General features: G+C 50.1%; 1 protein-coding gene across 1 annotated transcript in view; it reads right to left on the minus strand.

Annotated features, from left to right (window-relative positions):
* Positions 1–11,242, minus strand: part of LOC124077638 (protein shisa-6-like) — a 128,957-nt gene extending 117,715 nt beyond the window's left edge. The window contains exon 1 of the mRNA XM_046422094.2: positions 10,599–11,242. Coding sequence (XP_046278050.1) covers positions 10,599–11,242 — 644 coding nt within the window. The remainder of the gene's footprint in view (positions 1–10,598) is intronic.
* Between the last annotated feature and the right edge of the window lie 1,855 nt (positions 11,243–13,097).

Here is a 13,097-nt window from a genome sequence, read left to right on the forward strand (position 1 = left end):
TCTCTCACACTTGGGCTGTTGCACCTGTAAGTTCAGAGGTGGACTCTCTTCCAGGATCTCTAGGGGGTGCAAAGATCAGAATGGACCAGAGAAGAACACACAGCCACATCCCATGGCCTCTATGTCAGACCGAAAGGGCCTGGGCGACTCACCAAGCTCATGAGGACAAAAAGTGAACAGTTGAGCTCAGACGGCTTCCTATCTCAGCTTACAGGAAGTGGACTATGGCAGGAGAAGATGAATGACAACCTCCAAAAGTGAGATATTGCTAAATGTCTCTGGAGATGACCCTCAAAGGCACAGAAGCATATGATGGGAGAGAAAGGGGTAAGGGCGCTGGCTAAGTGCCACTGGCTCCAAACAGTGGGAATAGGGGCAGTGACTTAATTCAGGGTACTGAGGCTATTGAGGAATAATCAAAAAAAAAAAAAAAGGAAAAAAAAAAGACAAATCTTCTCATCTTCTTATCACCCAGAAACCGGGCAAGTTGTCCCAAGTCTGACTCTAGACCTCTTGTCTTCTCAGGCTCAGCTGACCATTCTTGCGGTCAAATGAAGAGACCCCTGAGGCTGTGGCAGTGATTCACAACATTAATTCTCAAAACCTAAAGAGAGGGTTGTTGGATTCTCAAACAACAGGGATATAAAACAAGAAAAGAAACAAGAAGAGGGGAAAATTAGAGGGAGCCCCCAGAGGGAATTCAAAAGGGAACCAATTCTATAGAAATGAGGGTAGGCTAATCCCAGCCAATGAAACAGGCATCGAAATTATTGAAAGGAAATGCATTTTCATTGTTCTTTGAGCCATTGCAGGATTTCACGGACTAAAACAAAATAAAATAAAAGCAGATCTTTGGAGGGAGGGCTACTTCATTGAATAGATAGGAGTGCACTGTCATCAGCCTGCCAACTGTCTACCTAGTCTGCTTGGAAACAATCTGTCCCTCTCCATGGTGTATGTCCCCTGCAATTTTTTTTTTTTTTTTTTGCAGTCTTGTCTCAGCTATTAATCTGTTCATCGCTGTTTCTCATCAGAGTGAGAAAAGAAAAGAGCCACTTCGTCCAGGTTCAATTTGGATAAATTCTGAATTTGTAGCATCTGAATGGATGCAGTTTAATGAAGTTACAGCTGGAAAAGTTTAAGAAGGAGAGCCGAAGGGAGACGGAGGAAAAGAAGACAGAAGTGAACAGGAATCAAAAGGAGGACAGATGGAGAAGAAGCAGCAGTGGATGCAACACTGGAAGTAACAAAGGAGAAACATTTTAATGATGTGACTTAAAAGAAAGAAAGGCGAGAGATCCTTTGCTCAAAGACCCAACATTCTTCTTTGCAAATGCTGTGGTTGGGGAAGGAGGCACTGGTATGGAGGTGGGGCAGAAGCTGGCGGTGGCTTAAAGGAGCACAGAAAAGCTGGGTTACTTCCCAATGTGTAGACACTTTTCCAAACCTGTGGGATTTTATTCTTGGAAAACTTCAGCTCCCTTTCTCGGGATGCCGTAAAAAAGTCAGAGAAAGCCAACTCTTAGCCCAGAGGGGAAGCAGGAATCCACATTCTCCCCTATGCTCTGGAATAGGATCAGGGTCTCAGAGAGGCAAGTTAACATGAGCCTCTCTCATGCTCCAACCAAGCTGCCCAAACATCCCAGACTGACAGCACCCCAGCCTGACCTAGGACTGGGGAAAGAAACAATTCTCGTGACAATTCCTTTCTCGACTTCTATGAGGTTTAGGCCCTAACCTGTCCGACCCCCTAGCCAGATTCTCAGGACCTCAAAAAGAAGAGGATGCATGGGTTCTGGCACAAGCTGTCAGATGTCACTGAAAATTAACAGCCCAGTCCGGCATTCAAATTCCTCCTCACTGGAGCGGTGAGGGGAGGAAGTGCCTGGGTAGCAAACATACTTCCCAGAAGAGGACAGCTGGCCGAGGGACAACGAATATGTCCAGAGGACAGGTGTCCTAAGTAATGAGACTTTAATGCCGAAGCTAATGGGAACAGTATGCGAGACCAAATGCCAACAAAGCAAGGAATAATGAGTATTTGTGAAGCCTGAAAGCAACAACTCGACTCCTCTCCCAAATATCAGGGCACAGAGCCAAGGCTCTGGCCAACCAGAGCCTCCCTGGAACTCCAGCTCCTGTGGATCTGGAGATTGGGGACGGGCGCAGGGCAAAGAGGATCCAAGGCTGCACTGTTCCTCGGGTTAGAAGCAGGCATGAGGCAGGAAGCAGGAGAGGAGCCTGAATCTGCTGCTCAGGAACCCTGGGCTCCTGGGATGGGAAGGCTAGCGAAATGGTTTCCAGCAGAGGTGAGCCCTCTGCTCAGGTGCCCCTGGGGTCGAGATGCAATGTGGGCACAGCTCTGGCCGCTGCCCAGTGATAACTAGAGTGGACTTTGACTACTGGAGAGAAAACACAGGGCCATTAGAGTTCGTTCGGATTCCTTCTTTGTCTCCAGTCCGTTAGGACACAGGACTTGAGAACAAAATGCACAGAGACACAGGGCAAGAGCGAGTCACTGGGAAGCACTAGAAGTAGGCTGGCTGAAATGCTACGTCTTATATGTACAGCATGAGATGCTATTAATGGGGCGGGAAGGGGGGGAGATTGTGATAAATGGACTTGTTTGTGAGCTGTATGCCTTAGTAATTAAAACTGGGAATGGCCTGAGGTCCATCCTCTCTCCCCAAAAAAGCAATCTTTTCTCCCTTCCCTGAACACCACTCACTATTCTCAAGAGCTAGAACTCACGCGGAATTGCCCAGGGTTTCTTTCAACAGCATAAAGGGGTTTTTGCTCCCCCAACCCGATTAACATCAAGGTTTATTTATTTATTTATTTTTTTATGTATCTGGGTATGGCTTCACCATTCTGAGTCAATATAATCCATCCTTGAAAGAGAGTCTGAGCACTGCCCTGGGCACCCTGGTGCCCTGTAAGTAGTATGTAGATGTCACTAACCCTGTCTGCTGTATGCTGGTAGGGAGGTCATTGATGCTTTTAGTCCTTTACTGTGACAACCTATCCCCCAGGGCACAGACAGATGGGACTTTACTTTCTTAAGTAATCTGGGCATCACGAACCTCTTTCCATCCAGGAAGGTGAGAGCCAGCTGCCCGTCAGATGACAAAGGAAGAGGAATATAGGAAAGGTACTCTGTGATCTAGGCAAGTTACTAAACATCTCTGAGTCCCTTTACTCACCTATAAAATGGTGAGTTAAAGGGACTCAGAGGGGTGGTGGAAGAATGAAGTGAGACTGTATAGGTTGAGTATGGGACAGGGTGCCTGGTTCAGAGTGAGTCCTTAAGAACGGCTCTTAGAAGTGTTCCCACTTCCTAGATACCGCATCCGACTGAGACCTCAAGTCCTTCACTTTTCGGGGGTGGCGGGGACGATGGGGTTGTACAAGCTCCTTGGAGACTGAACTCCCACATTCCAGACACTCAAGCATAGTTGAGGGAGGCTTTCCAGATTCACAGCAGGACTGACTCTCTCCAGAGCATCCAAAAGAGACATCTGGGGAGTGGCGGGGGGGCAGTGGGACCATAGGAGTAATGCAAGTACCCCGACCCCACCCCATCCCCTAACCCCAGAGACGAGGGGGCACCAGCAACTCACAGAGGTGGCAAAGGCTGCAAAGATGGTACCCCCACCTGCAAATGCTAAATCCAGCGATCCCTTGTCACCTGCCCTGTACTCAGCCTGCCTCTTCTAGCTCCATTTCTGGGATCAATCCCATTCTATGGATGTACATTTGGGGATTGTGGGACGAGTATGATCAAGGCACTTTAGGAATCTATCAGCAATGCTCGCTGGCAGCCTCATCTCCCTGGGTTTCAATCCTTTCCACTTCGTCTGTGGCTGTCTGGTCTAAGCAGTGACCCCCATCTAAATGCAGAATTACAGAGGTGACGGCTCTGGGATGGAGAGAGGGAGAGGTACAGCGAACAGGGGCTCTGACCCCATGCCTCCTCTCTGCATGCATCCCAACGAATCTGGGTCCTTTTACCCTCAGAATCAAAGTACGAAGCTAAATTGAGCCATCTGCCTATATCTTATGCAGAAATGTGGGACATTCTTTTTTTTTTTTTCACTCTTTCTGGGCAGTTATTTGAAATGTTTGATGCATATCCATATCTTTCCTTTTGTCCTCTCTTCCCAACTACCCCACTGCTTGTCCAACACATTGATATAATATGAAGCAGTTTTCTAACAGGGCAATAATTATCTTTCCACATAGCGAGCAGCTCCTTCAATGTGGTCACTGGGATTCTGGGCCCTCCTATGTGGGAGGCTGCCTTTCATTATGCTCGGAATGCCTCTTCTGGGCTCCTGTCTTCAGTCCCATCTGAGACAGTGCCTCAGAGAACAGGTCTCATTACAGGAGGTGCTCTTGATTTTCTGATCACCTCTTTCATTCATCAGCCTCAGCCCATGACTTATTACTGCTTATGAGAATCGAATCTACCCCCAGGAGGATAAAAATATGCTACAATTACAGAAAGTCAAAATGACACACTGTGGACTCTCCAAGTACTTCCAAGAGAGGTTCTGTAGAACCATTTTCAGGAGAAGAATCAGCGTGTGGTCTCCCAAGGTGATTTCTTGGAAAAACAACACATTAGGATATATGGACATCCTAGTTCTTTCAAAGGAAGATTCGGGCACATCACAGGCCAAATCCCCAAACTAAATACCACCAAGATTCATTTCATGTAATGATGGGGCCCAAATGGCTAGCTTCTTTAGTGTGAGGTTTCTTAGTCCAAGGCTCAGAAGGGAACAATCAGCACCAGGAATTGTGCTCCTGTGGCTCACAGAGCTACTTGTGCATATAGGGAACCATTCTGGAGGATGACCCTGAAGTCTCACTTAGACACACACACACACACACACACACACACACACAATGCCATAGGATGGCGAGAAGGCTAAGACCTTCAGTCCAAGGCATTACTTGGCATTGGAACCTAGACTCTCTGGTTTTCACTTGCCTAACTTATAAAATTAGCAAGTTAATTTAAATGAATTGCCTGCAATAATTATTCCACAATTCTGTAATGAATGACAGAATTATAGAAGGTCCTACCCTGCTTTTCCATAAGACTTTGCTTTTGCTTCTAGAATTTAAAAAAAAAGGAATAGAGAAAGTTAACAACCTGTCCTGGATAAGATTTGCTGGTAAAACCTCCTATTTGTCTCTTTCTCTGTCTACAGTATCTGCAAAGAAAAACACTAGCGATGTGAGGTCATAAACGTGACTCAGGAAAAAAAATAATGGGTTTGATTTCCTCAAGGTAGAGAAAAGAGGAAAGAAAATCAAAACAGAATGTATGTACAAAATGAACATAACCTAGGCCCTCCCAGATGCCATCAGAGCCCCCCGCTCCGCCACCGATCTGAGACACCTATACATTCATAAGTTCAAGCCATAATTTTGTGGTTCTGCAGGATATATATATAGAGAGAAAAAGGAATCTAACTGAAATTGTAAATCAAAATTCACTGGAGTCCATGATCATTTCAAACATAGATTATGCAGGATTTTGACTGGGTGAAGGATGGCAGAGGAGAAGAGGGGTTGGTGGTCCCCCAAACCCCTGCATGGGGTGCTAGTTCGAACATGTGGGAGGGGTTTCTCCCTGGCTCTAGAAAGAAACCAAGAAGTTAAGTTCTGAATGCAATCCTGCCAGCCTTGGAGAAACCATGCAGTAGAACTCGAAGGATGAAGCTTCTTTGGGTGTAGTTTCCTTTTACTCCAGATCCGTAGGCATGTCTGTCTGAGGCTAGTGAATTAACCTCTTTCAGTCAGCTCACTTTTGCAGCCATCTTAACCACTGCTTCCTGCACAATTGATTTGAATCAACTGCACAGTCAGTGCAATGTCTCATTAAAATTGGTTGAAAACAATGAATTAGAATTTTCTTTTCTTTTTTTTTTTTTTGCTACCTGTGTCTTGGCAGACTAGAACTGTGGGTAAGCTCTTGGTATCTTAGCAGCAGATTCCCCGAAATGAATGTGCATCTGAGTCTTGGGTAGGGTTGGAGGAGGGTGAAAAGGGACAGATGTGGAGGCCTTCTTGGCTTGGGGCAGGGTGAGAAATTAATATGAAGACAGTGGGCAAGGTGACCAGCGAGGGTTGTCAAAGTCTGGAGGTTTTTGAACAGTGTGTGCATGGTACATGTACATGTTACAGTTTGAAACTCATCTTGCTTGTGCCAGGTGAGCAGAGCTCATTTGTTGAACTAATGCATCCATGTCCGTGTACATGCAAGAATCAGGACAAAATCAAGCCTGTGGGTAAGTCTGGGCAATGCCGCTTGGTTCCATCAGTGTTGGCCATCAACTGCTCACTCAGTGGCTTTCCTCTCTCTGCTATCTTTGCATCTTTCTGTCTTCCTGCAATCCTTCCCCTAATCCCTCCTCTCTAAGCCTTCTCAAATCCTTCCACAATTTCCCAGCTTTCCCTACATGCATTTTTTTTTAAACTCAAGAAAAACACACAAGGCTAAGACCTTCAGTCCAAAGCAATCCCTTTTTGTTTTTTATCTTTTCCTTCCAATTACTATATTTGAAGTAAAAAAAAAATGACTGTTTAGATCAATTCACTATAGGGAGCCCACAGTACCTCCAAAAATCAAGTGTTCGCGTGGATTTGACAATTCATCGCCCAAGCACCCAGGAAGAGTTTCCTCACCCATCAGCCAGCACTATGATACTGTTTCTGCAGTTATGTGACCTACAAGGGAAAACAGCTCTTTGGGGTTTGTATTTAATTTCTGGAGGGAGAAAGAGTAAAACAAAGTATTCCCTTGACTTCCTCTAGAAATAAGCAGGGAAATCAAAGATGAAGGACCCTGTTGACGAGTGGACTCCTAATACTTTCACTGTTTCCTGATGATATCCACTGTGGCTTGTCTTCCCATCGCCCTAAGCATCCCTCCCCTGCCTACCTCCCTTCATCTCTTCCATCCGTGTGCAGGCAGTGGGAGGGCCCTGAGCATCTCTGACTTTACCAACTGCGTCTACAGCATCCTAATAGCTTCCTTGCCCATCTGTTAATTAGCCATCTTAAAAAAAAGAAGCCACACAGTCCCTCCCTCAGAATGGTCCTCATCTCCAAGACACTAATGAATCTACTTGGGGTGAGGAGGAAGGAACAGGTTTGGATGAGAGACAAGTAACAAGGAACAGAATGTCAAAAGGGGGCCAGCCTTCTTAGACCATGTCCTGGGCAGAGCCTGTGCCCCTGGAGAATACTGGCAGCCCTCTCTGAGCAGACTGACCCCCACCCTAACCCCTCCCCGAAATCAGTGGGTACCTGCTGTCCATCAGCTCCAGCCCTGGCCTGGGAAGTTTTTTAAAAGGGGAAGGTAGGAGTAGAGATCCTGGAGGAAAATAGAGCTCCAATTGGGAAAGGTAGGCTGTCTACATCCAGAGCTGGGCTCTGTCTCTGGTTCCCATTCAGTCCCTTTCTCTGCCCCAGGGTCCAGATAGCTGGATCTGATTTGGTACTCATCTGTTAGAATCACTGGTAGTTTCCCCTGCAGACACTGACTTCTCACGCAGAAATATGATTGCAAGGTCTAATCACTTCTGGAAAAGACAAAATCTGTTCTTCGCTGCAGGGGCCAGAGAGATATAAGAAAGTCCTGCTCTAAGGAATACATGTGCCAAGGAACACCCAGAACACCTAGGCTGAGGCAGATGCTGATCTCTTCTCTCACCCGCCTCTAAACTCCCTGCAAAAAAATCCCTTTCATTGAGGCTGTTCTCATTGAAACTCCCTCATTTAGACTTAGATTTGCTTACCCATGTACCATCTTCAGGGAGGATCACACACCAGAATTACTCTTCTTTTCCTTGCAGTAAGGAAATGTCTTTGTAGAATTATTTCAAATATGCAATTGAACGTACATCCCACTTTTCCCCTGGGCCTCTGACATTGTACATCCCCCCCCACCCCCTCCCCCGCCAACATCTCATTTTCCTTGGGGAAAACTCATTATGGTGTCAGTATTTATCTCCTTTTCCTCTCTCGAACCGTTTCCCTATCTCCATTCTCCAACAAGACAATCTGAACTCACATGCCTGTTCACACACACACACACACACACACACAAACACACACACACCCTCGAATGGCAAGCAGTGACCTCTGTGATACAAGCAGAGTAAAAGGAGCCCCACACTCCCACCCAGAGTAATGGAGCACTCACCCTGGCATGGCTGGAAAGAAGTGGTGGAGCTGGGATACTACTATGCCTGAGCTACCCAGAACTGAAAAATAAGTTTCCTTGGCCTGCCCAAGGTCACCCATGGAGTGTCCTAGATAGATCTCTTATGTCCTGTCCTCCTACTTGCTCACTGCCAACACATACACAGACAGACATTGCCCCCCATCCAGCAAGCACCAGTACAATGGTTTCCAAAGACTAATGGGGAGGAACTGCAGCTGCTGGAATAATTGCTGTGAACTGAATAAAATCAGGAGTGAACTTGAGGTGGAAACATTCCATATTTATGCAATGGTCTGGGAACTAAAATTTATGGCCCCTCCCATGGTTACCTCTCTTCCTCAACCCCAGAGAAAACCCGCCCCGAAGGGGTCCCAGTAATTACCCTAGTTTGGGATAAGAGATATCTGTATGGTGAGAAAAGGAGGAACATTAAGTGAGACAGTGACCTCTCCAGGATTGCATGCCAATGCAGGCATCCAAAGATGCTTCCCGCATCTGGGGACACCAACAGCATATCATCACAAGCAGTGATGAACAAACTGTATGAAGGGGCAGGGGCAGGGAACGGGCCAGCTTTCTCTAAGAGTACAGAGAACAATGACTCAAGGAAGAGGGGAAAGCCAAAGAAAGGTTTGTGGCAATAAATCAGGAAGAGGCCAGAGCCAGGGCAGAGGGTCTGATGAGATAGCACAGGAAGAAGAGAGAAGAGACAAGTTTCTGAGTCCTGAGGCAGAGGTGGATGAATGAGAAGAACCGGCACATCTGCTTCGGGAAGGCACCCGCCTGTGGGCGATTCCTTCTTGGCTTTCCAAGCAGAGCCAAGAGAGAGAATTCTTCACCAGATGAAAGGCAAAGGAAGAAGTGTCTTGCCTTCATTTTGCTCACTATCCCACGGATCCTCTGCATTTGAAAGTTGGGACTGACCACAGACCATTGCACAAGTCTCTGTTTAGTGTCATGCAGTCTAGGCACAGAGAGGATGCTGAGTAAATTTGCACTACCTGAGAGATAAGGTGCGGGAAGAAGAAAGGGCAGGGGCAACCTGGGGGCATGAGAGAGAGTTACAAACAACGTATGACCCTTCAGAGACCCCAACCCCCAATTCCAGCACTCAAGTTTCAAATACCCACATTTAGTGGATTTGACTCAATAAAACCTGCCAGGGAGTTATCATCTTTTCAAACACACCCACAGTAATAATAACAAATAACAACAACAATAATAGATCAGCTCTTTAAGCATGTCTTAAAAATTTCTATCTGCCTTCCCCTGTCTTCAGCAAAGTAAGGGTGATTAATGTCCACAATACTGAGCGGAGGTTTTCAGTGCACAAAGATAATGAGCAGAGTGCAGAAATAAACTAAAGGTGGATGGGTGAGGATGGAGTTTGATGAGCCAACTCAGAAGCAGTGGTCTGGGGAGTGGTCATGCTTACTAGGACAGTGCTCATACCATGTGCCAGAAATGGAGGATTTCCCTGGCAGGATTTTCAGGTTCCCTGAAAGGACTCTGTTGAACCGCATCTAGTCATCTATCTTGAGGGCACTGGAAACAGAGCTAACTTTGTGTCTGTGGTTCCTAAAGGAAGGGATGGGTCCTAGTTGTCCCCTTAGTTTTGACTTTCCATTAGGCTGGGAGCCAGAGTGGTGGGATGGGAGATGGTCAGAGTGGAATTATGGACTATCATGTTTTGAACTCCTGGCATAAGTTTTAGTAGGAGGCAACCCCATGAATGCTGTGAAAGATACCCCACCAGAATGAACGTGCAAGAACTGTTATAGAGTTCTGCCTACAGACTTGTCCTTTGGAGCTCTAAAACAGCCATCTGTGCATGGTCAACATGGAATGGAGAAACCTTTGTTCCTTCCACCCATGGGAGGCAGCCTTCCCACATCACCCTGTCTCTAGCATCCCACAGCATCCCAGTTTGCACTAAATCACTTGATATTCTTTTCAATGAGTCCCAACATTGGTTCATTACCTGTACTGAAGCTGACACTCTGTTCTGAGAGGAAAAAAACTAACTGCCATTAAGAACCTACACCCAAGTGCCCACATGCCATCAAAATAGAACCCTGGATCCCCATTCAGGATTACAGAATTCGTAAAATTCTTTTACTTGAACTTTACAGACTTCATCTATTCTCACTTTGCCTTGCAAACCCCCCTACCTCCAAAGCATGCATTCCGGTTCCTAGGACATGGAGAAGAGGTACAAGATCTAGTGCATGTGAAACAAGAGATGGTCAGAGTGACTTAGGATCAAGGGAGGTGTGAGTGCAGAGAACAAGGGAGACATATTAAGAGGAAGTGAGGTCGAGGAGAGTGGGGGAAGGCACCAGGCAGTGGCTCTCACCTGTGGATGTTCATCTCCCGCGGAGGGCGGTGGGCCTTATCATAGGAGACCTTAGCGAAGACTCCGGCCACGATGACGAAGGCAATCACCCCGCAAGTGATGTAGACGGTGAAGTTGGTCTTGTCCTTCTCGGGGTCATACTTGTTCTCGGGCCCTGGCGACACTACCTTGGTGCTGGGCGTCTGTACCCACACGGGGCTCTGGTAGTTGGTGCACTGGCGCTGGTCCAGCTTTTCGTGGCGCTTCTTGCAGCAGAAGCGGTAATAGCAGGTGCCGCAGCAGTACAGGTAACCGCTCTCGCTGTTGTTACATTCGAACTCCTTGTCGTACTGGCCGCTCACGTCGTAGTAGCCCCAGCACGTCTCGTAGGTGACTGTCGCGCTGGCCGCCGCCGCCGCCGCTACCGCCGCCGCGGGTTGTCCCCGCCGGCTCCCCGCCTCCGAGACTCCAGGCGCCCGGGCGGTGCCGTTCAGCTCGCGGCCGCCCCGGGCCAGGGCGCCCCCGGGCCGCCGGCCCCCGACGGCAGCGGCGCCGGAGCTCAGGGTCCGGTTGGCAGCGCGGCCGCGGGCGGCGTGAGCGCCGGACAGCAGGTCCAGGGACTCCAGCGAAAGCAGCAGCAGCAGCAGCAGGCTCCGCAGCGCCATGGCGGGGCCGGGCGGGAGGGCGCGGGGAGGCTTCCGCGGCAGGCCTCTACCCTGGCCGGCCGGGCTCCGAGGACGGCCACGCGGGCTGGGGTGGCGGCGCGGGGCGGTCAGCGACGCCGGGGCGATGTCGCCATCGAGGCGCGAGCGGCTGGCGGCGGCGGCGGCGGCGGTGGCGGCGCACCGTGCGCACGGACCGGCCGGGCGCGGGTTGCTCTGGGCTCTCACGCTGCGCGCCGGCTCGGCGCTTCCCCTGCGGGATCGGCGCGCCTCCGGGGCAGCCCCATCCCCCGCCGGCGGCGGCGGCGGCCCCGAGCGGCTGGGTTCAGGCAGGACCCGAAGCGCGGCTCCCAGCGGCAGCAGCGGCGTGGTCCCGTCCGGGCGGGTCCTGCGGGACAAGACGGGGAACCAGTCACGGGGTGGGGCGACGGGCGCTCCTGGAGGCAGGAGGGGAGCGGCGGGCAGGGAGGGAGCGCAGCGCGTAGCCCTCGAGGAGCTAGCTTAGGGCTGGGAGGGGCGCGGAACCCGTTTCCAAGACGGGGCTCGGTGCCCCTGCGCGCTGGGAACCGAGGGCGCACCGGCAGTCTTTCCAAGCACCTCGCAGCCGCCCTGGCCCCCAACCGTTCAGCCCCGCAGCGTGCTTCCGCCGCAGGCTGGCTTCCCGGGACGGAGCCCGCTGAGGTTGGGGTCTGGCCGGCAGCCGGGGGAGCGCGCGGCAGCTGGACCTCACTCACTCACCATGCCCGGCTGCGACTGCAGAGGCGGCGGCGGCGGCAGCAGTGAGGCGGGAGCGCAGCGGACGGAGACAGCGAGCGGAGCCGAGAGCCGCCGGCTCGCCGCCTGCACTAGTGCCGGAGCGTGTGCGAGAGGGAGCGAGGGAGACACACGCACTCACACACCCGCACACACGGGAGCGCCGCGAGGGGAGGGGAAGGGAGGAGAGGACAGCCGCTCGCCGCCGCCCACGTTTACACGCCTGGGCGCCCGGGTTGGAGGGGGTGGGAGGGTAAGACTCTTGTTTGCTTTTCCCGGCTCTGGGCACGAGAAGCTCCGCGTCAAACCCCCCCCCCCCCCAGGTAAATCAACACCGGGAACCAGGAGTGCTGAGGGGACCAGGAACAAGGCGAGAGTATCCCCTGTGGAGTGGCCCGCAGCAGGGCTAGACCATGGCCCTTCCAGCCCTCACAGTGGGTTCCTATTCTACCGGAGCCCCCAGCGCGTGCTACCAGAAAGGGAGTTGGGGTTTCTGCAAGTCTTTGCCTCTCCCTAGTGGTGATGTTTGCAGCCAAGAAAAGAGGTCAAACCCATTGCTACAGGTTCCGAAACTGAGGCGAGGGGTCTACTGACTTGCCCTAGATTATTACACCAACCAATCAGTCCGCGGAACCTGTACTCTTCCCCTTGAGTACCCTCCTTCAGCTCTCACATGGGTGCAAGATAGCTCCCGTGCTGAGTGGCACCTCTTATTCTCTCTTTCCCCAACTTTTTTTTTTTTTCAGCGTTGAGGCCGAGTAAGAAAAACTGTCTAAGTTTCTAAGTCTCATCTTTGAAATTCCTGTATCCATGTGTTGAAATTCCTATATTTTAGCTGATTTGTGTCCAGAGGGGTACACTCCTGTGCGTGGCCAGGTCTGTGGAGACCCATCTAACTTTCAAAACTATGAGGCCACTCCAAAAGGGAGTCACAAGGACAGTTTTTGTTTAGTGTCTTTGGAAGAGATGGGGGAAAATAAGGGGGAGGGGGGGGGAAGCAGTAGCTAAGGCCAAATTCTGCCTGCATGACCTGCTTGATTTGCTTAAAGGCAGTGGACAGACTGTCAGGGTGATGGCAATGGGGAATTTTTCCTGAAATTCTCCT

Source organism: Marmota monax, unplaced genomic scaffold, assembly GCF_021218885.2.
Source record: "Marmota monax isolate L192 unplaced genomic scaffold, Marmota_monax_Labrador192_F-V1.1 WCK01_AAM20220418_F8-fsc00764, whole genome shotgun sequence".
NCBI classification, from domain to species: domain Eukaryota; kingdom Metazoa; phylum Chordata; class Mammalia; order Rodentia; family Sciuridae; genus Marmota; species Marmota monax.